This window comes from Aplidium turbinatum, chromosome 5 (assembly GCF_918807975.1).
Source record: "Aplidium turbinatum chromosome 5, kaAplTurb1.1, whole genome shotgun sequence".
In the NCBI taxonomy this organism is placed as follows: domain Eukaryota; kingdom Metazoa; phylum Chordata; class Ascidiacea; order Aplousobranchia; family Polyclinidae; genus Aplidium; species Aplidium turbinatum.
The window spans coordinates 38,097,690-38,122,922 of record NC_137476.1 but is presented as its reverse complement, the minus strand read 5'-3'; the positions used below and the strand labels follow the sequence as shown (position 1 = coordinate 38,122,922).

The window sequence follows — 25,233 nt, the reverse complement described above, 5'->3', positions numbered from 1 at the left end:
TACTGTATTTACGTCACATAACACAAACAGCTACTTCAAACACTGGAAGCAAAATCATGCAAACAAAAATTTGATTTCGAGTAAACGGCGTTCCATTTTATTTTATCTGCTAGTTGAAACAATGCCAGATCAGAGATCAACATCAACTGATGAGCAATGTCGGGAGCAATATCAGCGAAATTATCTCGTTGAGTGGCTTGCGATATTATTTTCATGAAAGAGCGAAGGTTAAACTTGTGAAGCCCAATGCAGGCCAATACGTGCCAACAGTTTGCACAGACGATAAATGACGCAACGTGAACTATATTGATGCGAGGAAGAGCAAATGTTACACGATTGCACTCTGCCATTCTCGTGCACGGACATTTTGCCGAAAGGACATTTTGCCGAAAGACATTTTGCCGAAAGACATTTTGCCGAAAGGACATTTTGCCGAAAGACATTTTGCCGATAGACAAATTGCCGAAAGGACTAAGGTTGTGAACGATAGACTAAAAGTCATTGTGGAGAATATTGATACATATAACCCAAAAATGAGTTTCGGAAAAATGTCCATTTAGCAAAATGGCTTTCGGCAAAATGTCCTTTCGGCAAAATGTCCGGGTACCGCCATTCTGACGCTCTTGTCAAATTGGCGTATTTCAATGGCGCCATTCACAGCTTACTCGTTGACAATTCTCCGCAAAATATTGTCTGTTAACTAGGTTATTGTGATTATTACTTGTATTGATTGTTTTTCGCATGTTTGGTAGTAAATATGAACCTATTGGTCTGATGCAAATAAATAATAAGTTTTGAAACAAAATTCTTTACAACGAATTTAATTGGAAACTAAATCAAAAAATACAGACTTGGCACTCAGCACTAGGAAGTGTAGGGTGCTCAGGTACTTTCCCAACGTCGTTTTCCATCGCTGAGCACTCTGTTCTCGGAGTCGCGGTTTAAACTAATTGCGTTCGAAAAATGAGGAGGAGGACTCCTTTAAAGCTCCAGAAGTTGATTGTAACTAAAGACGCTTCAAGGTTAGTCCTGGGAAGCACACATTGCCCAACAAACAAACAATAACGTCGGGATGCGCTCCTTTCACTGTGATTATAATTTCTGTTGCAGGGATTTTTATTGTTTTAGTTAATATGGTTTCAAAAAAAGATGAAGCAGATGGTTTCGTCATGAAATCCAATCAGAACGGGAAGAGGTGAGCTGCTACGCACTTGTGTTTGTTTTGGTTATCAAAGCTGTTTAATTTTGGACTAGATCTCTAAATTTGAACATTCCGTTCACAACTCTTTCCATGTAGCACACAACAATCATTAAGATATCAGTGTGTTGGAGTTGTGCATTAGTTTGTGTGATTGTGTTTCTTTTGTGAATGACAAAAACTGTGCCATCCTGCCAAATGAACCAAAAGGTACGCGTGCCTTGGTGGACGGGATCACATATTATCTGGTTTGTGATTAATTGTCAATGGGTCCACCTGAAACATCGCCAACATTGGCTCGTGAACTGGCGCATTCTTCCTCAGCCACACAAACTCACACTGCCTCGACTTGCAGAACGATTTTTTGAAATGGTTTATCGTACTCTGTCTTGTGCCTAGTGGTTGAACGGTTCAGACTGATTAAGTTATAAAAGTTTAAAAAAGCCGATCTTCCACTTTCAAGCACGCGATTAACAGGAGGGCACAGCATCTCATACCTATAACTGTCATTTTAGCATCTGTTTTTTTTTGTGTTGAAAAAGCGTCTATTGAAACCTGTTTGACGAAAAGTTAAAAGGGTTTCCAACAATAGTGTGATGCTGCTGGAAACGAGAATTATCAGGATCATGGTCAGAGTCATCTGCCACTGTCTGTGACGTCATTGCTATTGTTTCAATTTTTACTATTGTTTGCTGTGAAAGTGATAATATTTTTACGCTTGCACTCTAACGCTGTTTACTGGCTGGCTAGTAACGTACAAGTAACGTTGATAATGCATTGGTAACAAACATAGGAGTGCCGTATCCATTTACTCGGTTTGTTCAGATCTGTAACAAAAGACTTCAAAGTTTTGTTCGGGTGCACTTTTTGACTGGTTCTTTTAACGTTATTCGAATGCAAAACAATGTAATTTCTACTTTTTCTTGCTTCATATCCTTTATGCTGCAGACAAAAGGTTTTGTTACCTCACAAACATATCAAACAATCTACAAAAGGGTTTGTTTTATTGTAGCTATAAAAAGATTTGCCCGTTAGTCGACCTGACCACGTGACTGATAAGCGACTTGTCGTGGACATTCTACCACGATCACGGGATAAAAGGTTTGTCACACTTGACGATTGTTTGTTCATCTATTGTCGGTTGTGCCACCCCATGACTAATTCACCCCACAGCTTTCGATTCTTCACAACTTCCTTCAGCTCTTCTCCTCTCATCCCGCTGCCGTTACAGTATCGATTCATCTCGTTTTTAGGGTGAACCTTTCCTCTTCCTCCGCTCACCGGACTAAGCTTGATGTCTTTTTCCAGCAATGTGCTTCACACAACGTGGCCAAGGCCAACATATGAAAGCTCCTGCTTGATCACTCCACCTTCCAGGAAAACATCTGATTTAATTTGATCAAACATTTGCTCACTTGTTACTTTTGCTGTGCAAGAAACATGCTGCCTCCTTCTCCAACAACATAATTTAAACGGGTCAACAATTCGTCTTCTGTTTGTTCCGGTGTTCATGTTTCGCAGGAAAAGTTGTAATTGGTGATGAGGTTAAGTATAATGAGGGGTAGATCCAGCGAATAGCCTCAGAAAGAGGGGGTTGGGCGATTTCAACACAACACAATGATGTGGAGGTGTACACTAATCTGACCTTCCAAATTCACCAGGAATAAAGCAACTTTTCTATGTTTTTAGGGGGGCTATCGCCACCCCTTGGATGTGCCACGGAGTATAACATTTGTTGCTTTTCTCACTTCAAAAGTAGGAGAATTGTGAAGAATTTTAAAGAATTCTGTTCAATGAATTCTTTGCTTTGTGTTTATGTCTACGATCCATATTGTTTACCCAAGCGGCCGGATATGTCTTGTGGTTCTAGTTAGGAGAAACAACATTGTGGTGTGAACTGGTCATGGGATCATTGTCATGGGACAAGTCTTGCAACAGGTTCGGTGTCACTGTAAGTCATGAGCTTATTTCTACGTTTTTACGATGGTGACGTTGCAGTCTCGTTCGATTCTGCGCAGGTTTCTCAACCGGGTCGTGAATGAAGTGGTTTGCCATTGAACTGTATGTTACAAGTAAACAAAATTAGTCAGGTTTGGAAACTTGTATAAATTATTGATAAAGCTTTCTCCACCATAAAGGCGGCTTCTTCAGTATCTTCATCAAATAGAATCAAAGAAACCTTCTTGACGTGGCGACAGGTTTGTCTATAAATTATACAAGCTTCCGAATCTGACTGATTTTGTTTATTTCTTATGTTTAATCGTCCAGTTGCATCCTAAATGAAGGATCCTTGTGTAACTTTTCATCCTCAATAGCATCGAGGAACCAGAACAGAGGTTGGGAGACGTCAGCATATATTCCTTTAATTACTATAATATGTTGTCGTAAAGACGAAGATCAAAAGATTTTTTCTCTGCAGCTTTACGTTACCAAGGTCTGCTCTTGTTCCCAACCTGACGAGGCGTTTGTTAGGTCGCTTATCGTCAGTGACGCGGTTGTATTGTGACGAAACCTGATACTTCGCTTCACTTGATCGAACGATGACTAAACATAAGCTGTTTCCCTGGCGCTCAATTACATTGATGCAACGTCGAGCGAGTCATGGTTTACGTTTTTATTTACCATTTTCACTACGTCACGGTTAAACGGCCATGTCATCCCTGACTACCGTAGATGATCGCTTGGATGCGTTCAATCAATGTGAAAACACTTGCATAGAATCGGCACTGGCTGCTTCTCTTGCACGCAAGCAGCAATGGCGAGTGGTTAGCGCGTTGGGCTCACAGTCGAAAGCCTGCATGTTCGACTCCAGCCACCTGCACTTGCTGTTGTTTCTCTGGGCAAGAAACTTTACGATAATTGCCTCTACCCAGTGATCGATTTCAAGTAATGAGTAGTACCAAATTTAAGTCATAAGTATAGTCATCATCATCATCATGATGATGACTATACTTATGACTTAAATTTGGTAGACAACCGGAAACAGACATTGCCGTCGGCTGCAGCGTGGGTCAGGTGTACGTCGGAAGGCGTACACCGAAGCATAGCGCTCAAGTCCGCTTTCCCGCAATGCAGGATAAAGATAAACAAACAAACAAACACCCCCGTGAATCTGCTGAAGCGTGACGCTGACATTGAATGAAGAAAGTTTTGACAAACTATTCGATGCATATTTGATGAAGCACCGCGCGTAGCTCTACGAGAAATCAACAATTGTGATTTTTCTACAACGATTTAACTTGATGTGACCAATGCTAATCCACAGCCACTAGCAAATTCATTGCACAAATTTTGATCTTTTCTAGGGATTTTTCTTCAATTGCATGACGTCAACTTTGAAACATGACGTAACATTGTAAGAAACAGCTCGTTATCACGTCATCAGATATGCCGAGTTGTGGCTACTTTGCGAATATCGATTCTGTTGCAACTCCAGCACAAATCGAATCTTTTTTCATGGTTCGAAAAATCTTTTGACCAAACTTTATTTCCCACCGACAAGTTTGTGGCAGAGACGCTCGATGGATCCGCCTGTGCAACGTCACCACAAAGTTCATCTCGAGCTCAAACACTTTCCAAACTTCTGAGGCATATCAACTTCAACAAGATCACACCAAGGAAAAACTGATTCAAAACTTTCAGTGACGTCATTTCTACAAATTGAATTCGTTCAAATTGAATTCCAGGCAACAATAACCAACAGGTACTTTTTAAGAAAATAGTTTTTGATAAGCCGTGTGAACCCTGCTTGATTGGCCTTTTCAAGCTGCAAAATGGAAGGTACTTTTCTGAGCATCACAGCTTTCACCTTTCAAGTTTCGTGCTAAGGAATCAAGATTTATTTTGGTGAGGCAATGTCAGATACATTTGCACAAGGTGGTGGGCTACAGGGCGGTAAGGTTGTAGCATTGCAGAAGGTTCCCAGTTGGAGTGAGTGAGACTCAAAAAACAAACAAATTGTTGATGAACCGAATCTATCCCAGACAACAAATCAGTTCTTTTAGATTGATTCAACGTCTGCAAAAACGGCCGGTTTGTTGTCCGTGGCCTGTACCCCCATTTTAACCGGCACCGCCCACATAACACGTCATCAATATTTGACGAATTCAAGCTGGCTGAAAGAAGCAAAGCTACATAATGGACCCTTAACCACGCTACTGGTATAATCACTTAGCATCATCACCATCACTAAATGCAGACGAGTCCACTATTGTGGAGTGAACCGCTTTTTGAACGCACTGTAGGAACACCTGTGTTATGACAACATAGAAGACTTCGCCCCGCGATCACTCTTCATCAAGTTTGCAACAATAACTTATGAATTATTTATATGATTACAGCAATGGAGCAGCAGTTGAAGGAAATGGTTACACCAAAGGAATAAACAAGAAATTAGAGGACGAAGGTTCAGAGACAAGTGAAAAGACCAAAAAAGCGGATGTGCCTTCTGTCCCGTATCGGAAGCTGGTAAGAAATTATGGAATATTTTTTGGATTTGTCCCTTATCATTGCAAAAGATTCTTAGCCTACTTATTGTTTTAGACTTTAGAGGATTGACACAATAATACAAATTCAATTGAGAAGTCTCGACCATGTTGTCTGCAAACATTGTTTGCTGAGTTCGATTGTTTTGTGACGTGGCATGGTTCTTTGCTTCTCGCCCTTGAGCCCCGCAATTAGTTCAGGCTGCAAGAAGAGCTCTTACCCTTCCAGAGGCGCCCACATCAAGGCGTATTGACCATTATTAGAAACAATGCACCCAAATTGTTTCTTGTATGACCAAACAATGGTTCGTGTCAATTGTTTGCAATGTTGCTTTGTTTCTACTTGCTCATCAAATGCTCCTCTAGTTTTTCATCTGATGCCTCACCAAGTTTCCCCCCATCTACGGCTTGTTAATTTGGTTCGTTACTTTACTGATACAAATCTACGTTGCAACCGTCTTTTGCTGTATTTGAAACTTTAGTCATTTTCTTATCCCTTTCTTGCCATCTACCACTCCTGTAAAAGATTTCGGATAAATGTGGACCTGGTGTCGAGCCTTGAGGTTGTGGTCTGAAACTAAATCATCGCATTAAACAAAACTTTGCGACAAATACGTCAACCGCAAACGATTTTTGTGACTTTATTTCATCCAGCGTTGTTAATGACGTCATGGCAACTTCTCATTTCAGTTCCGGTACGCGAGCGGTTTTGACTACTTCCTGATCGTGGTCGGAACGTTGGCTGGGATGATCCATGGGGCTGGACTTCCTGCGCTCTTCATCGTTTTTGGGGAACTGACCACCGATTTCACTACGTACGGGCGCTACCAACAATGCAACCTGGACTGGGCCACTTGCGTCGCTGCAAACCTGACCAACCTGACCGAGACGTAAGCATCTTGCTTTGTTACGTCATCATGTTTCAAGGTGGGAATCATGTGCAGTGGGAATGCATAGGCCAATAAAAATTTCCTCGGGATTCCCTGCTGCCTCCTACGATCGTCTTTACATGATTCATACAAACTGGTAGATTTCATTGGAAGGTTGAAGATGTGTTGTTGACAGCATCTTGATTTGATAGACCTTAAGAACGTTTCTTGGAATCAAAAGACATTTCATATCACGTTGGTCTTCCACGCGTTGATATTCGGATTTGTGTTTCGATCGAGATTTGATTCTAAATAAAGTTATGACTTCTCCTAAAATAAGAATACTACTTCAAGTTTTCGTTTGCACGTTTGATTTTAAATGGAGTAAAAAATGAGATAATCCTCCGTGCACCTGAATGATTCATTGATCTATGCAGACAATGGAATGAACAGATCCTTCCAGAACTTCAAGCCTTCCGTGGAAACGCCGTCCAGTTTGTCTTGTATTTCGTGTACATTGCTGTTGCTGTACTGGTCCTGGCCTCCTTGCAGACCGGCTGCTGGTCCATGCAGGCCGCAAGGTAGGTGTAAAGATACTGTATGCCTGTAGACTTATTTTGTTGTTTTGCTGAAGGTTGCATGTTCACTATTCACGAAAAGCAACAAAGAAATGATTTGGTAAATTCTCTAAGTTGAGGTCAATGAAACTTTGGTTTGATTGATTGATTCTGGCTATTTCACTTGACACTTAACTCATCCGACGTCACAAGCCACAGCCAACGTCACACGACGTCACAAGCCACAACCAACGTCACAAGCCTTGCCAGTGAAGATACAGATTGTGAATACATGTTGAACATTTTGTTGGATGTGGATGTGAAGAGTAAGAACGCCTGTAAACCTTTCACAACGTTGTGTGTTCAAAGCTCACTGTGTGCACTCCAGTGCGAGGAACAAGACACGTCCTTGCCACCACGTTCACTTAATCCAACCCATGCCGTTGGTGCTCATGAACTTAAATAAAACCTAACCATCATGTGCTACAATACAATGTCATTGGTATTTTCTACTGTACATCAAATAAAAATTCCAAATCGCTTCTTTTTGTTGGAAGCAGAATGCATTAGTGGAACTGATCACATCAGGTGATCTGGTCATTGAATTATTTATTGTTTAAGTAAGCAGATATCGATTCCATTGTCAAGTTTGAACAGGCTATTATTTGCTCACAGGCAAATAAAACGTCTTCGTTCGGAATATTTCTACGCGATCCTTCGGCAAGATACCGGCTTTCATGACGTCACGTCGTCCGGAGAGCTGAGCGTGAGACTTAACGGGTGAGTGGATGACTGGGGGCGTGGGGTGACAGAGGGGCATATGGGGTGACAAAGAGCCATGTGGTGACAAAGAGGCATGTGGTGACAAAAAGGCATGTGGTGACAAACGGGTATGTGGTGACAGATTAAGAGTCACATTTGGGTATGAGGTTACAAAGAAGCGTGAAGCTACAGGGGAGAATGGCTGGGTTGACAAGAACGTGAGGTCACAGAAGAGAATGGAGGTTCTGAGGTGTATTGGGTCGTAGAAGGTGATAGGTCACTATGAAGTTATTAAGGACCATGTGGTAACTAAGGGGCATAGGTTACATAAAACCAATGGGCAGTATTGAGAGTGATCTATTTTTGTTTATGGCAACCCTGGGAAGGCGCTGGCATGTGTTCAAGTGATGCACGAGCAAAGGTTCGTATCTGGTAAAAGCGCCAGAATTTTTTTTGAATCGTTTATACGAGGGGTAGGCAAACTTTTTATCTCAAGAGCCGCATTCAGAATCGGAATTTGTTCGAGGGCCGCACTACAGTATAATTAAGATTATAAGCCAAAACATAAAATCTAAAATAGTCAAAACACAAGCTTTTCTTAAATTTTAAAGTGACTAGAGAAATGGATATTTTATATATTACATAAAATATTTACAAAACGTTTGTCTCAATTATTTATTTGAATACAACCCGCATGTATAATTAATGAGAATTGTGCAGTTGGTCAGAGTTATTAACCAACTTGTCAAAATCAGACATGAAGTTGGTCGTGCCGAATTTTTTGTCTTCTTCAAGATGAAATATATGAAGAAGAAGTTTAATTAAATTATAGTAGTAATTAAAATTTTCAAGCAATTTTAATATTATTTTTCTATATTATTGCTTCTGGCTATCGCGGGCCACACAGAATATTGTCTGAGCCCATAGTTTTTCCACCTCTGATTTATACAGTAGTGATCATTAATTAAACTGTAATTGATTTCATTAACAAAAGTAAAAATATTTTGAGATTTAACATCCGTGACGACACTTCCGGTTCATACTGAATCCACTAAACCTCCTGGAGAAATTTTCATTTGCTGACAACCAAATGATGATCATAATGATGATAAAATAATCAGGCTGCTTTTGTTATAACCAGTGACGTCAACAAAGTAAAAGATGGCATCGCTGAGAAAGTGTCGACCACCATCCAGTACTTGAGCATGTGCATCTCTGGCCTCATTGTGGGCCTGGTCTACTCTTGGAAGCTGGGCCTGGTCACACTGTCGGTCGCCCCTTTGATAGGACTTGCCTCCGCTCTGCTTCTAACGGTGAGTGAGAAGGGTGTTTAAGTTATGATTCTAATCTGGAATGGTCATAGAACGGGACTTATGGGAGCAAGCTTGTCTGTTGAAAAAGAAATCATTTTGGAATCAGAACAGTTCGATGACACGAACATTTTGCGATTGTCCTTGTCACCATGGCAATAAACAATGGAAACATTTTCTGCTTATTAAAGACGGCACATTATTTGTACAAAGCATATTTGTTGCGTTCTGTGGAATCTGTGATGATCTGACCACTTCATACAAACTTTCAAAAGTCGATTCAACTTTCACCAGGTCTGCAGATTCCAATGTGGAATAGACGATACAGATTTAAAAAAAACATTGTTAAGAAGAGGTGGCTGACGCTTTTAAGATTCCTTTTTCATTATAAATTATTTCATTACCAACAATAAAACAACCTACAAGACAGACTCATCAGCGCTGTTAAAATGCGGCTCGTTAGGTCGCGATGCGATGTACTGTCCGTACTCTATTATAGCATCCAATGTTGCACGTCATATCAGCTCAAAGCTGGTAGTCTGGAATGATTAGTAATGACCAACAAAACTAGACTACAAGCTTACCTAAAAGTTCTAGAACGAAACCCAGTTCCATAGGCCTACTTGGTACGTCTAAGAAAAACAGTTCATGTGAAAGTATTGAAATCTTCTAGCCTTCAAATTAAGCAATGTATTACTGCACTTTGGTGGATCGATGTTAGAGACGCGTATTCGCCCATTGATTAGCTAGATTATGTGTGTAAGTCAGTATGTCGGTACGCGGTTGGCGTATTTAAAATCTGCAGGTCGCTGCAGCAACTACGTGCATCTTTCCGATATGAAATAAATTAAACGAGCGATTTGGTAGCTGCAGATTGGTGTGTTGCTATGGGAGATAGTCATTGTGGTGACGTGGTCGATTCTCACAGCGTCATTATTATTTTTCTTTAATTACCAAACAAAGTTGAAAACAAGAATCAATTCCTGTCTGACAGTCAGCCTATTTTTCAGCCTAATTTTCCATATTTTTGTACCTTTAAGGTGTCTACCAGTTAAAACACTCCATCCCTGTTTTTTTTTTTGCTGAGAATTTTCGGTCATTTTTCCGAAATGACTTGAAAAATTCGGTCAATTTTATTTATTTGGGTCATTTTTAGTCATTTTGGTCATATATAGTCAATTGACTATTATATTTTTCGGACATTTTAGTAAAAAATCGATCAATGACCGATAAATGACCTAAAAAAAAAAACCCAGTACATCTGGTACAGCGACCTGCAGATTATAAACACGTGTACAGTTAACAGCAACAATTCCTCAACAAACGACCGGCAGTGGTGTAGCAAACACAACTCTATGGTAATGAAGTTGAGCAATGCAATCGCTACATTCACATGTTTTTAAAGTAACTTTTCCATCCAAGGTTTCTGCCATTTTTACCAAAAAAGAGCTGGCGGCGTACGCAAAAGCTGGCGCAATCGCTGAGGAAGCGATATCGTCCATTCGGACTGTGGTGGCTTTCGGATGCCAACGCAAAGAAGTAGACAGGTCGGTGGGTTGGAAATAAAACTACTCTCTTAGTCTTACCCATGTAATTATAAATTGATTCCACATCAGTAATTCACGCTTCAAAAAGATCGTAATTTGTTGTACCATACCTGTGTGGTTGAACACGCATCTCTAACGCAAGTAGGATAATGGCATGAGTAGCACTGGGCAGATGGCCTGATAGGTTTTATGGTTTACACAACAAATTTTTTATTGGAAGTAATATTCGGTGTTTTTGATATTTTAGTTGATAAGGTGTTCCTTGAAGATGAAATACTCGTAGTACAAACTACCAGGGCTTGGTAATAAGTTTTAATAGAAATAAGTTTCTGCGTTTTTTTCTGCTGAGCAACAGTTCAACAATAAACTCAAGATTTCTTATCGTTAAAGCTATTTTATTGCTGCATTGACGCAATAACCTCTCAAGCAGGCCTATCGACTCGTTGTTCTATCAAATATTAACAAAATGAAGGATGTCTAATTCTCTTTGTCTAATATTAAGATTTTTAACTAGTCTTAATTTTCAGGTACTATGATCATCTTGGGGAGGCAAAGAAGGTTGGGATCCGAAGTGGGTTCATGGGGGGATTCAGTATTGGGTTGCTCTATCTGACCATATTTGGCATGTACGGGTTAGCGTTCTGGTACGGCACCACTTTGGTCATAGCTGGAGAGATTACAATCGGGAATCTTACGACGTGCTTCTTTGGGATTCTCATAGCAGCTTTCTCCCTTGGGACGGTAAGAATGTGTATGCTTGAACGTTTTGAGAAGGGAGTCAGATAAACAACACCAGTGTGCATTAGTTCTGAACTCGTATTACGGCGGATCCCAACGTGGAAAGCCTCCCTTCAATTTCTTGTTATAATGTAACGTTTTAATCCTTTGTCTATCCTAGCAAGTTAAATTGGATTTCATTCTACAGTATGTCGTTGCTTTGGTAGCTCGGCATGGAGACCGAGACTTCATTGGTTACGGAGCGAAATAATTCTCTTTGCAAAGTGTTCTACCTTTGACTAACGTACTGCAAATATATTCCATGTACAGGTGATAATGACCGTAGACAAACACCGACAGTTACGCAACGAAGACATTGTATCCCGCTTTGTCATTGGGCCTCAAGGACAGAGGCTGTTACTCTTTCACCATCCAGATTGTACGATCTAAGACATACACTTTCCGCTTCACTTAGTGGATGGAAAATCGTACGATAAAAAGTGAATGAAAGAAACTACAAGATCAAGTGATGCTGGTTCGACTCTCGGGGCGTGCGCTTGAGCAACGCATTTCAAGGACAGCTCTTCATTCAGCAGCACTTACTGGATGGAATAATTTACAGACAACAACATTTTCACAAGCTGAAACTTCACTCTGTCAAACTCGCTCACTGGGCCTGCGTCAGAGGTTCAAAGCCTCTACAAGTATGCGAAACTGCCAGGATTAAGCTCTCAAAGAAACTTTCCCAGTCCGAGGATAAAGATTCCCATAGTCGATCGTTGGTGGTACGATTCTGTTCTTAAAAGATTGCACGAAGATGAAGATGTCGCTTTTCTTTGGTGCACGCTTGAATATGGCCGAAAGGCCGGATGCCTTGTGTTGTGTATTATGACGGTTGAGGCTGCACGTGAGCCTGTCTTTATAGCAACAGGCCGATGGGCAGGGTGTCGGAGTGGGGTATAAAAGAGAGGATCTTTGTTTTGTTAGGGTTTCGGTCTGGGTCTGATCTCCATTTATAGTCCACCCAATCATCCGAGAAGACTTTTGGTTGCCAGATTCACTGTGTGTGTCCTGCCACTTGCCAGCACACCGCAACTGTGAACATTATGTCTATGGTGATGAACTGATGATCACAGAGATCTGTACGTGCAGGTTGGTAGCAGCGCTGGAGCATTCTCCGAAGCAAAAGCGGCTGGAGCTAAGATCTTTGAGGTCATCGATCGAGTTCCAAACATCGATATCTTCTCCGACAGTGGCGACTCTCCCAGCGATTCCAGTGGAGAAGTTAGGTTCCAAGAGGTCGAGTTCTCGTACCCATCCCGACCTGAGGTGGAGGTGAGATACTGACATGCTTTGTAAAATTAAAACATGGCAGATACCGTTCTGCCAAGTAAAGTTATCTACAAACCTTCAAAGTAGCTTTTACACACAGTCTTTCCAGTTCAAATGACGTCATAATATCAATGTCCAATACAGTACTTTTCTCAGCAATCCGTCATTTATAAATTTTACTTGAAGGTCTTGAAGGGAGTGAGTTTGACGGTCGAGCACGGCAAGACGACGGCGCTTGTCGGTCAAAGTGGTTCCGGTAAAAGTACAATCATCCAACTCATCCAACGCTTCTATGATGTCAATGTATGTTGGTTGCGGTGTTAATATGTTGTTTCAATGTTGCGGTATTGACATAAATTTACAGTAGTTTTAAAACTAATCGCAAGTCTGATGTTAAATAAAAGACCAAATAGATTCCGACATTTCATCACTTAATTTTTTGGAATGTTTGAGATGCTGAGTTGTTGTTACCTGCCATTGCCAGTGCGGTAACGGTAGGCAATGGAACAAAATCGATCCAGGGATACAACAGGGCACGGTAGGCTGGTTCGATTCCGTACGAACTTGAATTCTGAATCCGATTTGTTTTGACTTCATTGTAAGCTTAGTTTCAATCAGAAGTATTCCATTGCTTCAAAACAAACTTCACTTTGTCTGTGGAAAGTATTTTGAAAATCAAAAGCAATATGCAGCTTTTGAAGTGTGGGTAGGTTTAATGAGGATGTAGTTGCTTTATCTAAAATTCTAGATTTTAATCCTCCGACTCTTCTTATACAGAAAGGTTCCGTGCTTGTTGCCAATAGCAACGTGAAGTCATTAAACGTTCGCCGCTACAGAGACCAGATTGGAGTCGTCTCGCAAGAGCCTGTTCTTTTCGCTACAACGATTGCAGAAAACATCCGCTGGGGGCGCGATGGAGTAACCGAAGAGGAAATAGTCGAAGCAGCAAAGCAAGCGAATGCTTATGACTTCATAATGAAATTTCCACAGGTAGATATCACTGTGACATCATTAGAGACTTGCTGACCCTCAAGCTTCAGCTCAGAAGCCAAATGAGTGTTGATTTGAGGAAGGCTGGTTTTAAAGCGATAATTTTCATTTCATTGTGACACAAATTAGATAGCATGTGAATTGCGTGCTATCCATTGGAAGTTATTGGCTACTGTACATGAACGTTTCATCATCAGTTAAATTCTTATCATCGTTTTTCATCATCTCTAAAATTTTCATAGAAATTCGAGACATTGGTTGGAGAAGGAGGAGGACACATGAGCGGAGGACAGAAGCAAAGAATTGCCATCGCAAGAGCAATTGCCAGGAATCCAAAGATCTTGCTCCTGGATGAAGCAACATCCGCATTGGACACAGAGAGTGAATCTATTGTACAAGCGGCGTTGGAGAAGGCATCAGCAGGTGAGATGCATCTTGTTAGGATCATTTTAGAAAGAGTTTGATGACGTAATTTCAATGAATTATCAATGAATTGTTCCATCACAGGTCGCACCACTGTTGTCATCGCTCATCGGTTATCCACGATCCGGAATGCCGACAAGATAATCGCATTCCAAGATGGAAGAGTCATAGAAGAAGGATCTCATGATGAACTCCTCAAGATCCAAGATGGAGTGTACGCCAACCTCATCAACATGCAAGCCGGAAGAGAAGATGAGGGAGAAGTCAAAGATGATGAAGACCACATGTCGGATGTTGATCTGGATCAAGATCATGGTTAGTTTCTTCATTTAATGCCTTGTAAAATTAGTTGTTTAAATACCTCAAGTAAGTTCTAGATTGGGATAAACTCCTTTTGGAAGAGAGTCCACTTCGATTCTCTTCCACACAATCTCACAATTGAACGCCATCCATTCAAAAGTGATTACATCGTATCTTGTATCAGCCAATCATGGGCAGCCACCACGTGCGGTGCGTTTGAAATGGGGGATCATCTATAGCCAAGTTTTGACTTTTTATTGTTTCTCTCATCACTAACTGATGGGCGCAATTATGTGTTTGTTTTTGAGTGTTTTGGTTTTTGTTTTGATGTAGGCCTATATTTATTTAAAAGTTTTGATCGTGCACCTGATAGAATGCTACATTTAATTCTGCAACCTTAAAGTTGCATTCGGTTAAAGTTGCATTCGCAAACAATATTGATAAACTTTGTCTAGTGTTGAATGAACAGGTTGATGATCTTCTTTCTGTAATACAATTTGGGTAGAGAGGTAACTCTTTTAAACCATCAACAGACATAACTAAGCAACAACACTACATTTAACATTATAAAAACAAAAAACAACAAGCGAACGTTTTCGGCTAGTCATATAGCCGAAAACGTTCGCTTGTTGTTTTTTGTTTTTATAATGTTAAATGTAGTGTTGTTGCTTAGTTATGTCTGTTTATTCTTTCTGTAAAGTTGCAAACCATCTTTGTACTCCTCAGAAGTGGCGATAGTCAGCAGTGGGAAGATGGTGAGAGAGAGGACCCTATCCGAGCGATCCAGTTCTAAATTTAACAGGGTTTCCTCGGCTCGTCAATCACAAAAGACAACTGGGATGGGAGAAAAAGAAGACGAAAAAGAGGAAGAAGAAGATGAAGAAGAGGACTTGCCTGATGTTGGCTTCATGAGAGTTATTAAAATGAACAAACCTGAGTGGCCCTACATGGCGTGTAAGATAATTAACTTTTTATGACATCATTTTGATGGGTTGAAATTATTGATTCCGCTGAAGATTTATTTGATTTTCGTTTGATAAGATGCTAAGTGATTAATTTGTGCAGTAGCTCCACTTGACTTTCGATAAATATTCAATCAATAAGCAATTGCCGTCATCGATTGCGTATTTGTGACCAATATCTCACTGTGATGTCATAATAGGCTATCAGTTGAATTTTTACCGCTATTTTAGTTGGTTGCATCTTCGCCGCTTTTGCCGGATCTCTCGATCCTGTCAACGCGATCCTTTTTGCGGAAGTGTTGAACATCTTCACGCTGAGCAGTCCTGATGAACAATTGAGCAGAGCGACTTTGTACGGACTCCTCTTCCTCGGTCTTGGAGGAATCGGATTCTTCTCCTATATTCTCGAGGTGAGAATATGATGAATATGTTTAGCCAATTTTCATTTGACAAGCATTCAGAACGTATGTTTTTAATAAGTACATAGCGTAGCAAGTTTCCAGAAGTCTTTGAAACTATAAAACAAATTGGTTCAACTTGTAATAAACCGCGTGTGGTCAGTGGAAGAGACTAAGATGTGGTTTGCTAGAAATCAAAAAAATTTGAGAAAGTAGCTTTCTTTGCGTTGATTTACTTCTTTCAAGTGGATCCTGCTTGCTTGCTTAATTGTCTTAATCCCTTTTCTCCATTTCACCCTGTCCCTTACATCTTCCTCCTTCAGTCCGACTTTTTTTTAACTCATCCTTCACTTGTTGTTTCCACGTTCTTCTTGGACGACCGCGTTTCCTCTTCCCATCCACCTTTAGATCTAGTGCCTTTCTAAGAAAACTTCCTTCCTCCCTCCTTATCACATGTCCATACCATCTTACTCCATTTGCCCTTGCCAGTTGGTCTATGGTCTCTCTCATCTCTAGCATATCCAACATATCTCTGTTACTATTTGAAAAGCGTTGTTCGCGTGCCATAGACAATAGACATATGTATTATTCAGGGAACTCTCTTTGCAAAATCCGGAGTGGAACTAACACTCCGATTGAGGAAGAAAGCGTTCTCGTCCATGCTCCGGCAGGAAATCGCTTACTTCGACGACCACAAGCACAGCACTGGCGCCCTCTGCACCCGATTGGCTACCGACGCGTCACGTGTTCAAGGCAGCACTGGCGTCAGACTGGGTTTGATCGTCAAGAACTTCTGTTCACTTGGTAGGTTCTTCACTCACATATTTTCAAATTGTTTAATATTGATTTTCATATTTGGACTCGAGAGCTATTACTGTGAGCTAATAATAATACAAAATGTGCTAATACTTACTGATGTGTGTTTGTTTTAATTTGTGTTGGAATCGCTCAAATATTTCTGGCCTCACGAGGTGGAACAGAATTCTCACATTGGAATTGTTTTAAAAGTTCATGTTTTGTTAGGAGTCGCACTCGGCATATCTTTCGCGTATGGATGGCAGCTCACCCTCTTGACCATGGCATTCATTCCATTCCTCGTGCTTGGAGGATTCCTGGAGGTCAAGCTGCTCACTGGGCAGGAAGAAGGAGAAAAAGAAGCTTATGAGGAGGCAGGTAGGATTCGGAATGATGCAGAGCTCGAGCGATTTAAGTCTGACTGCCAGTTCATTTGCACTGAGTGTTGCATCGTCGTCGTTTTAGGACAAGTGGCCGTTGAAGCGATAAAGAACATCCGCACGGTGGCATCGTTAACTAAAGAAGTGGTCATGTATGAGAATTACTTGAAGAAGTTGGAGGCTCCGTTCAAGTAACTTTTAAAGTTGTTGTTTGTTTATTCTCTTCAATTAGTTAGAACCAGTGATGGTGCACAATTGGACGTTATAAATCAGTTCACAACTTAAAATGTTGTCTACCACTGAAGATGGTTTGACATCAGTGGAAGTTTTTATTATAATTAAACGTGATATGCAACGTATTATGACGTTATCCTGCCTTCATTATAAATCTAAGTTAACCTGTTAGAGATAAAGTTACAAGAAACAGACATTGAAACTAAATCAGTGTAAATGTTGGCAATTGGAAACTATTTTTAAAACGTCAAGTGAAACTAATGAATGACCCGGATGTGCCCAATGGTCACATGACTTTATTGAATTCATTGTGACGTCAGGAAAGCGACAAAACGCTCAGTTATCATTGGACTCGGGTACGGATACTCGCAGTGCGTCATCTACTTCGCATATGCAGCAGTGTTCAGACTGGGTGTCGAACTCGTGATCACGGAAGAAATGACTTTTGAAAACGTGTTCAAGTGAGTCGGATGGATGGTCATTTTATTTTTGTTTGGATGCGTAACGCCGAAACATACATAAAACAAAAACTGACAGTGTGCATCCAATGAGAGAGTGCGAAAGACCGTAGCCCTGAAGGCGTAGGAGGTCGTCGAGTCTGCACTCTCTCATTCAAATAGTTATACGAAAGAAAGTATTGCGTTTTTAAATATTGTAGCAAATTGACACAAAAAAGAAGAAGGAAGGAAGAACAGAAAAAAAACAAATACAGATACTACAAAAAATAATAACAATTAACATAGTCAGATAGTGGATGTCGTTTTTATAGCTCTTGATTATTGAAGAAGTGTTTTTTGCACATTTTACTGAAAAATTTGAAGCCTTTTTTCATGTTTTTTTTCATATTTTGAGGTAAACTGTCCCATACCTTGATTCCCATGCATTTTAAACTTTTTTGAACTAATTGGGTATTTGCCTGTTTAGTATAAAGTGAATTGGAGCTTGAACGTTGGGTGTTATACGAATGAATAGCTGATACATGTGTAAAGAAAGTTTTGAAGTTTTCCGGTAGTTTATTATTATAAAATTTGTACATAAATTTGCTTATTTCTAGTTTATAAGTAGAATTAACAGTTAGTATTTCATTTTCTTGATAGAGTGGCAGTAATTTAGTTTTCATTTCAAATGCTCCTGTAACGATTTTAATTATCTTATTTTGTCTAACTTGAATTCTATTCAAGTATTTTGTGGGTGCGCATATGACGTCAACATAGTCATATTGCTGTGTTGTGATTATTCTTCACATCAAGATTGGACAATTGGTGACTTTGTTCAAACAAGTAAATGAAACCAACCAGGTTCGGAAACCTGCCTAACTTATTGATAAAGCTTTCGTCTTCGTGAAGGAGGCTTCTTCAGTGTTATATTCAAATAGAAATAGTTTTTAAAATTCGGTTTAGTTGTGTTTGGGAGAACAGAGAATTGCCGTCGACTCCACGACTTGCACTATGAACCCAACACAGGACTGATTAGGCGTATTAGACTGACACGTTTTAACTTGACATTTCCAGAGTACTGACGGCTGTGATATTTGGGGCTATGGCAATTGGGCAAAACAGTTCTTTCGCCCCTGATTATGCCCAGGCCGTCCTCTCGTCCAAACGAATGTTCGCGCTATTCGATCGCGTCCCGGACATCGATTCCTACAGCACTGAAGGCATATCTCCGGTAATGAAGGGACTTCTATAATCTGCAATTGAAATAATAACAATGCCTCATAACGTTATGCCCATTCATCGCGTTGTGAATTGCTGTCGCTGTTTTGTAATAAAGACAATGTTAGTGCAGATGAAGAATGGCATGATTATTCCATCATTCAAACCCTATTTCCTTTTCCTTGAGTGTCTGCCAGAAACTAAGGAAAAGGCCACTGTTGTAGAGGCTTTGATGACCTTTGATATATCGATATATAATCTATCGTTCACCTAATGATGTCCTGTAGAAGCTTATTCTATTTGAATACAAACCTGATGATCTCAACTAAAGGGTGAAACAGCCTGTAATGCTTTTTAGACACTAGTAACTGCATTTAATATAATTCGCTCTATTTGGATTTTTTGCTTGGCATTGAGCACTTTTTAGTAGCATATTAAAAATATTTATTGTTTCATATTGATATACTGTAGATCTTGTTTGATCACTTCTCTATATAAACGCCTTGAGGAAGTTTTAGACATTGACAGTTAAAAGTTAATTCAAATAATGAACTTCGTTCTTGTCTCGGCATTGATCTATGGTAACCACCAATGATTTATCTTGTGATCACAAGATGCTTTTCTTCCTCCAGGATCATTGCAAGGGTGAGATCAAACTGGAATCGGTGTTCTTCCGCTACCCAACTCGTCCGGACATTCCCATCCTGAAAGGATGCAGCATCTCGGTGAAGCCTGGACAGACACTGGCTCTAGTTGGTCAGTCTGGGTGTGGAAAGTCAACATCAGTTCAACTTATTGAGAGGTTCTATGACGCAGAGGAGGGCTCGGTGGTCAGTTGTTGATTTTTACTTATATGATTATAATGTTTTGAAAAACATCAACTGATGAATATAATTCTGACGTCAACATGGTATACTCGTATGGCGTTGGTTGAGTAATTTTCATTGAATGACGTCATAACATCACTACATTTGATTGGTTTGTGATGGAGAGTTACGCCATGTCTCAACACTGTGTCACAAACAGATCCAAATGTTAAAAGGACCGTAAACTATCGTTGTTGCAACGTTCATGCCGTGTTAATGTTAGGTACTTTTGACACATAAGGAATGAAATTATCTTCCTAGAAAAGTTTCCTTGACATTTACCATCATCGTTGAAGACTTTGCGAGCAGCGTATTTGGTGGATGAAAAAGATTTCATTCAGAGATTCTTTCATTACCAGTAGAACTACAACAAATAAAGTTTGTTTTAACTTCCAGACTTTGGACGGAAACGATATTTCGAAGCTCAACATTGGCTGGCTACGTCAGCAGATGGGGTTGGTGTCACAAGAACCTGTTCTATTTGATCAAAGCATCGCGGAGAATATTCGGTGGGTCTGGTGTTAGCCTACTTGGCTGCTAAGTTTCAAAAGAACAACAACAAATTAATCATTTCCAATGCTTCTTTGTGACGTCACCAATTCATGGTTTGTGTTTCCAAGGTACGGAGACTGCAGCAGAGATGCAAGTCACTCCGAGGTGGAAGATGCTGCCAAGAACGCCAACATCCACAACTTCATCGCAGACTTGCCGGATGTTGGTTGAAACATTTTGTGATTTTTTGAACTTTAATTTCAAATGTTTTGCTTCTCATTGCGAACATGTTGCTCTAATCTTAGCTTCCAGAAGATGAGCAGAAGTGGGAATTCGTTAGAGGGAATTTACATCGATGAGACAAGCCTTCTTTTCAAATATACTTTCTGCAATTTGTTTCTAGCTTGATGTGTCACCCTTGTACAAATTACTTCCTATGTGGTTAATTTCCCGGAACTCAAAAGATAATAAAAACAGTTTTGTGGAAAGTGCAACACTTTTTGAGCCAAAGGTCTTCCGTTAAATGTTGGCGTTACATCAACCACCACGATGATGATTCGTCTGCAGGGACATTCATCACAAGTGATAAGCTTTTTCACCCACAAACTTTCCAATAATCTTCGGAGATCTAAGCAACATATCGTGTCCTTCAGTTGTTTGCTTTTCATCTGCAGATCTATCTTTTCCATTCATGACGTCAGTAGGACGGATAATTGTGCCCAATGGTGATGTTAACTTCTGCTATTTGTCTTTTCAATCAATCACCACTTTTCAATCAGCCCCAAACAGCGGACCACCTTCTTGTTTGCCCTCGGCTTGCCACCCGGTGCAGTAGGTGGGACCTGTCAGTGTACAACTCCGTTGCGGAAGAATGTGTCAATCTGTGGTGTATCAACAAACTTTAGAAGACTCGATAGAAGAAGAATCAATCACTTCCATGAATTCGTTCTTTTCTAATTATGACATCACTTTCAGGGTTACGAAACAAGCGTTGGAGCTAAAGGGGGTCAATTGTCAGGAGGACAGAAGCAAAGAGTCGCCATCGCGCGCGCTCTTTTAAGAAATCCAAAAATTCTCCTCCTTGACGAAGCAACATCCGCTTTGGATGCGGAGAGCGAAAGGGTGAGGACAAACTTACTTTTCATATTGTGAGGAAATGTTATTGGGAAGTGAATATGACAAGTTACCATCCATTCTCCACATCTCGCTTGTAGCTGTTTCGCTTCTTGTTCCACAGCCTCATGCGCGCCTGTATTTGTGCTCTGTGCGCTTTATCATCAAAGTGTTTGCGCCTTCTCTCAGATTATAGTTCGCTTTGTTCAAGATTTTGTTTGTCCCAGATCGTACAAGACGCTCTGGATGCTGCCAGAGAAGGAAGAACAAGCATCATCATCGCTCACCGGCTTTCCACAGTGAGGAACGCCGATCAGATAGCTGTGATCGACAATGGAGTGGTGGTTGAGGTTGGAACGCATGATGAGCTCATAGCTTTGAAAGGAGCATATTTCAGGTTTGCCAATTATTATTTCTTGTGCTTTTCACCTCAATTGCATCGATTTGCAATATCCGCAGTGACTGCGATATCTCAGTAAATATTTACTCGTCTCTGCAAACGATGAAATATAATAAACAATCGACTGTTTCAAACAATGTTTCAACTGGCTGACAAATTTTTCCTACCTTTTATGTTTAATTCCGATGTCAATCCAACATAATTGTTGCAGCATTGCTCAGAATTGGACAACTAGAATTCTAGTTGTCCAATTCGAGGAATTAGAGCGAAAAGTCGATAATTTTAATCTTATTTGATAAAACCTTGTTTATTCTAATTGTAGTTCTAATCTAACTTCGGTTTTGTTAAAAAATTCTAGTTTGTGTAACATTATTTTTTAGCCAATGAAAGGAAACTGCGCTCTTATCAATCTTATGCAAGGAAAATGCCATAAAACGATCAATCTCAAAGTGTTATTCTGTCGCTTGTTGAACAGCAAAGTTATCAAAACTTGATTAATTCATCAATTCACCTACTACATCACAATGCTTATTGTGACGTAGTGATTTTGATGCTGTGATGGCAGAATGACACTTTGATCCAGAGTTGCCATATTGGAATAGCCATCCAAAATAGAAAAAGATATGTGACAACGGCGTCAAACTGATTCTAAGCTAGTTTAAATTCTGATCTAATTTGTAAAAACATGGGTAGCTTTAATTCTAATCTAATATGTAAAAACTGAAATAGCTTTAATCATATTCTAATCTAATTTAAAAAAGACTGGTATTGCTGTAGATTGATCAAGCGACTTCCGCACTCAAGTAATATTCTCTGTAATCGAATGCAAAAAAATGTCCAGCTGTTTATGATATGAAGAACCATATGATGGCGCTATCGTGACGCGACAATTTATCGAAAGACAATTTATCGAACGACAGTTAATCGAGCGACAGTTTGTCTAACGACAATTCATCGAAACGACAGTTCATCGACCGACTGTTTATCGAAACGACAGTTTATCGGACGACGAATCTCCCGAAACAAATTTTATCTAGGGTTAGGGTTAGTCGTTCGATTAATTTTCGTTCGATGAACAGTCGTTTCGATAAACAGTCGTTTCGATTAATTGTCGTTCGATAAATTGTCGTTTCGATTAACTGTTGTTCGATTAATAGTCGTTCGATAAACTGTCGTAGTACCGGCGCTATGAGGTGTTTAATTAAATTGCACCGCTTGACGGCGCTATAGAACTTAATTTTTGATGTTTTTTTCAGTTTGGTAAATGCCCAGCTTTCTGAGAAGGACAAAGAGTGATGGGGATTTGCTGAAAGTCTGGGAATGCAGGACTGTAGTAAAAACTCTAAGTGATTGGGTTTAACACAAATGAGCATCCAAGTCTGCATATCGCAATCCCATCCGATGATGATTTTAAAAAAGGTCACTTTCCATTTATAACATTTTTTTGTTTAATCTTTTCGCTTTGAATCAGAAACGTATCAAATGGTTTTTAATGACCAGATGCGACCACCAGTGGACCTACTTCATCGTTTGTCAAGCGAATACACCATTTTTTCTGCCAAATGAGATAACCTAAGTTTGATATTGCACTATTTCTGACAATAATATTATCATAAGTACAGTAAGTATCTAACCTTCATTCATTTCCCTGTCAACTTCACCTGTTTTAATATTGCTTTGTTTTTTTGCGCTTTCATAAAACCTAATTTCAACTCGTTTCTATGCTTGTGCTGTGTGACTCTGGTTCAGTCAAATATGTTTGCACTGACGACTTATAGTTTGCACTTGGATCTTCCACCATAGGCCTTACGTGTTGCACAACAATGAGAATCGATGCATTGTATTGTTGTGGGCTTATTGTATGACTCTAGCTTCGTTGCACTTCCCAATTGGACGCCTGATGCTTTATCGGTCTACATCTTAAATGGTTAAAGTTCGAACAAACTGAGGTGCAGTTTGCGCATGAAAAGGTTTCTTTGTTTTCGTGTTTATTTTCTTACTTTTTACCATGAAGTTGTTAGTGTAATAAACTTGTGATTGTTGTTCATTGTTGGTTGCATTCTGAATAAGATGGTTGTTTCTGAAATGTATAACTACAAATAAACCTTGTCAAGGCTACGGAGTAGGAGCCCGCAGCCGTGGAGTGAAGCGAATCGAATTGTCCGTCCGGATAGCTCAGTTGGTTTGCGCTTGACTTCGTGAACGAAGAAGCTTCAAGATCAAGCGGCGCAGGTTCGACGTTCGGAGCGTGCGCTTGAGTAACACATTCTGAGGACTGCTTTCCATTCAGCGGCACCGAATGGATGGAATAACTCTTCATCAAAAACATTCTAAAAAGAGGCTGAGCAGTGCTTTGGAGCTGGAGCTGGAATCACAAATTTGTAACAGCTCCGACTCCAATTCTGGTCAAGAAACTCTGGTTAGTTTTAACAAATTTATAGAATGTGGTTGAGAAGTGACCAGTCATGTCACACTTCGAAGCATTTACTAAGCAAATTGCTTCAGCACAGACCAACAAACTATACTAGGCTACAATAAATAAACGTATGTAGATGTCGAATCAGTAAAAAGGACTGAAAATTTTACTAGCGGAGTGAAATAATGCGCAACTCGGCATTTGTGTTGTGAAAGTGAAGTGATGCGCAATGAGTCACCGGCAAGCCGAGAGGCTAGAGCAGTGGTCCTAGCTGGGAGAATTCTTAAATAAGCGTATGTAGATGTTGCTAAAAGCTATAGAACAGTGGCCCCAGATAGGAGAATTCTTCAAGAAGGACTTTTTCAAGGAAAGATTTTATAGGCTAGTTTAGATATTTGATATCAGTATATTTTTTATAGTTGTTATTGCATTACATGCAACCTGCTGTATTGCATCACATGTTGCTAAAGTATCCTCAGTTGTCTTCCTAAGTTTTTATGTGTCGGTCGAGCTTCGTAACATGCCTCCGTCATCCGTGGTTTGTGCAACGGCAGAGGCTTCACTTTGATAAACCCTGGAATGAATTTACTAACAGTCGATTATTCAAAGTTGCAACAAGCGATGGAAAGGGGGCCAGAGGAGGGTAGTGGTTCAACCTACAACAGGCCTTAAAATGACACTTTAACATTCCCGTCTACTTCTTCATAAGCGAGAAATAAAAAGTGCGCATCGGTTGAGAACCACTGAGCTAGAGTATGAAAGGAAAATGATAAAATCACGCAATATCTGAAGATTTTATCTAGTAATGTTCAAGAGACATAGCACAAAAATGTACACTACGTAGCTGCTTTGCTGTGACCCACCAATTATCTGCATCCAACCTGCTGAGCTTCGTCGCGAAGAAGCCACTCTGTCCCTCGGTCGACGGGCACTGGAGCCTAACCATCTTCTCCACCACAAGATCTCTGCCTTCCCAAACGGGCACCCCCGCCGACTGAAATCAAGACACCCATTCGTGCCAGCCGCTCGGCTT

The 25,233-nt window shown here is 40.2% G+C and overlaps 1 protein-coding gene across 1 annotated transcript; it reads left to right on the top strand.

Moving 5' to 3' along the window:
- The first annotated feature begins 1,116 nt into the window (after positions 1-1,116).
- On the top strand, positions 1,117-23,831 carry LOC145770010 (ATP-dependent translocase ABCB1-like). The gene is made up of 26 exons (XM_082581590.1): positions 1,117-1,195; positions 5,539-5,665; positions 6,373-6,572; positions 6,989-7,132; positions 7,784-7,888; positions 9,012-9,183; positions 10,603-10,727; positions 11,255-11,468; positions 12,597-12,779; positions 12,963-13,079; positions 13,554-13,766; positions 14,009-14,189; positions 14,274-14,504; positions 15,216-15,443; positions 15,683-15,861; positions 16,443-16,653; positions 16,873-17,022; positions 17,110-17,215; positions 17,579-17,719; positions 18,770-18,926; positions 19,546-19,743; positions 20,176-20,288; positions 20,400-20,493; positions 21,247-21,393; positions 21,612-21,781; positions 23,041-23,831. The coding sequence occupies exons 1-26, from the start codon at positions 1,134-1,136 to the stop codon at positions 23,078-23,080; spliced, it is 4,008 nt and encodes a 1,335-aa protein (XP_082437716.1). The 5' UTR covers positions 1,117-1,133; the 3' UTR covers positions 23,081-23,831.
- The last annotated feature ends 1,402 nt before the right edge of the window (positions 23,832-25,233 follow it).

Bases quoted from the DNA above. Each gene is read 5' to 3' on its own strand.
- LOC145770010 (XM_082581590.1), top strand. From the start codon at position 1,134: ATGGTTTCAAAAAAAGATGAAGCAGATGGTTTCGTCATGAAATCCAAT. The intron at 6,573-6,988 runs GTAAGCATCTTG...TGATCTATGCAG, and splicing joins CTGACCAACCTGACCGAGAC to ACAATGGAATGAACAGATCC. The intron at 20,494-21,246 runs GTTGGTTGAAAC...CATCACTTTCAG, and splicing joins TCATCGCAGACTTGCCGGAT to GGTTACGAAACAAGCGTTGG.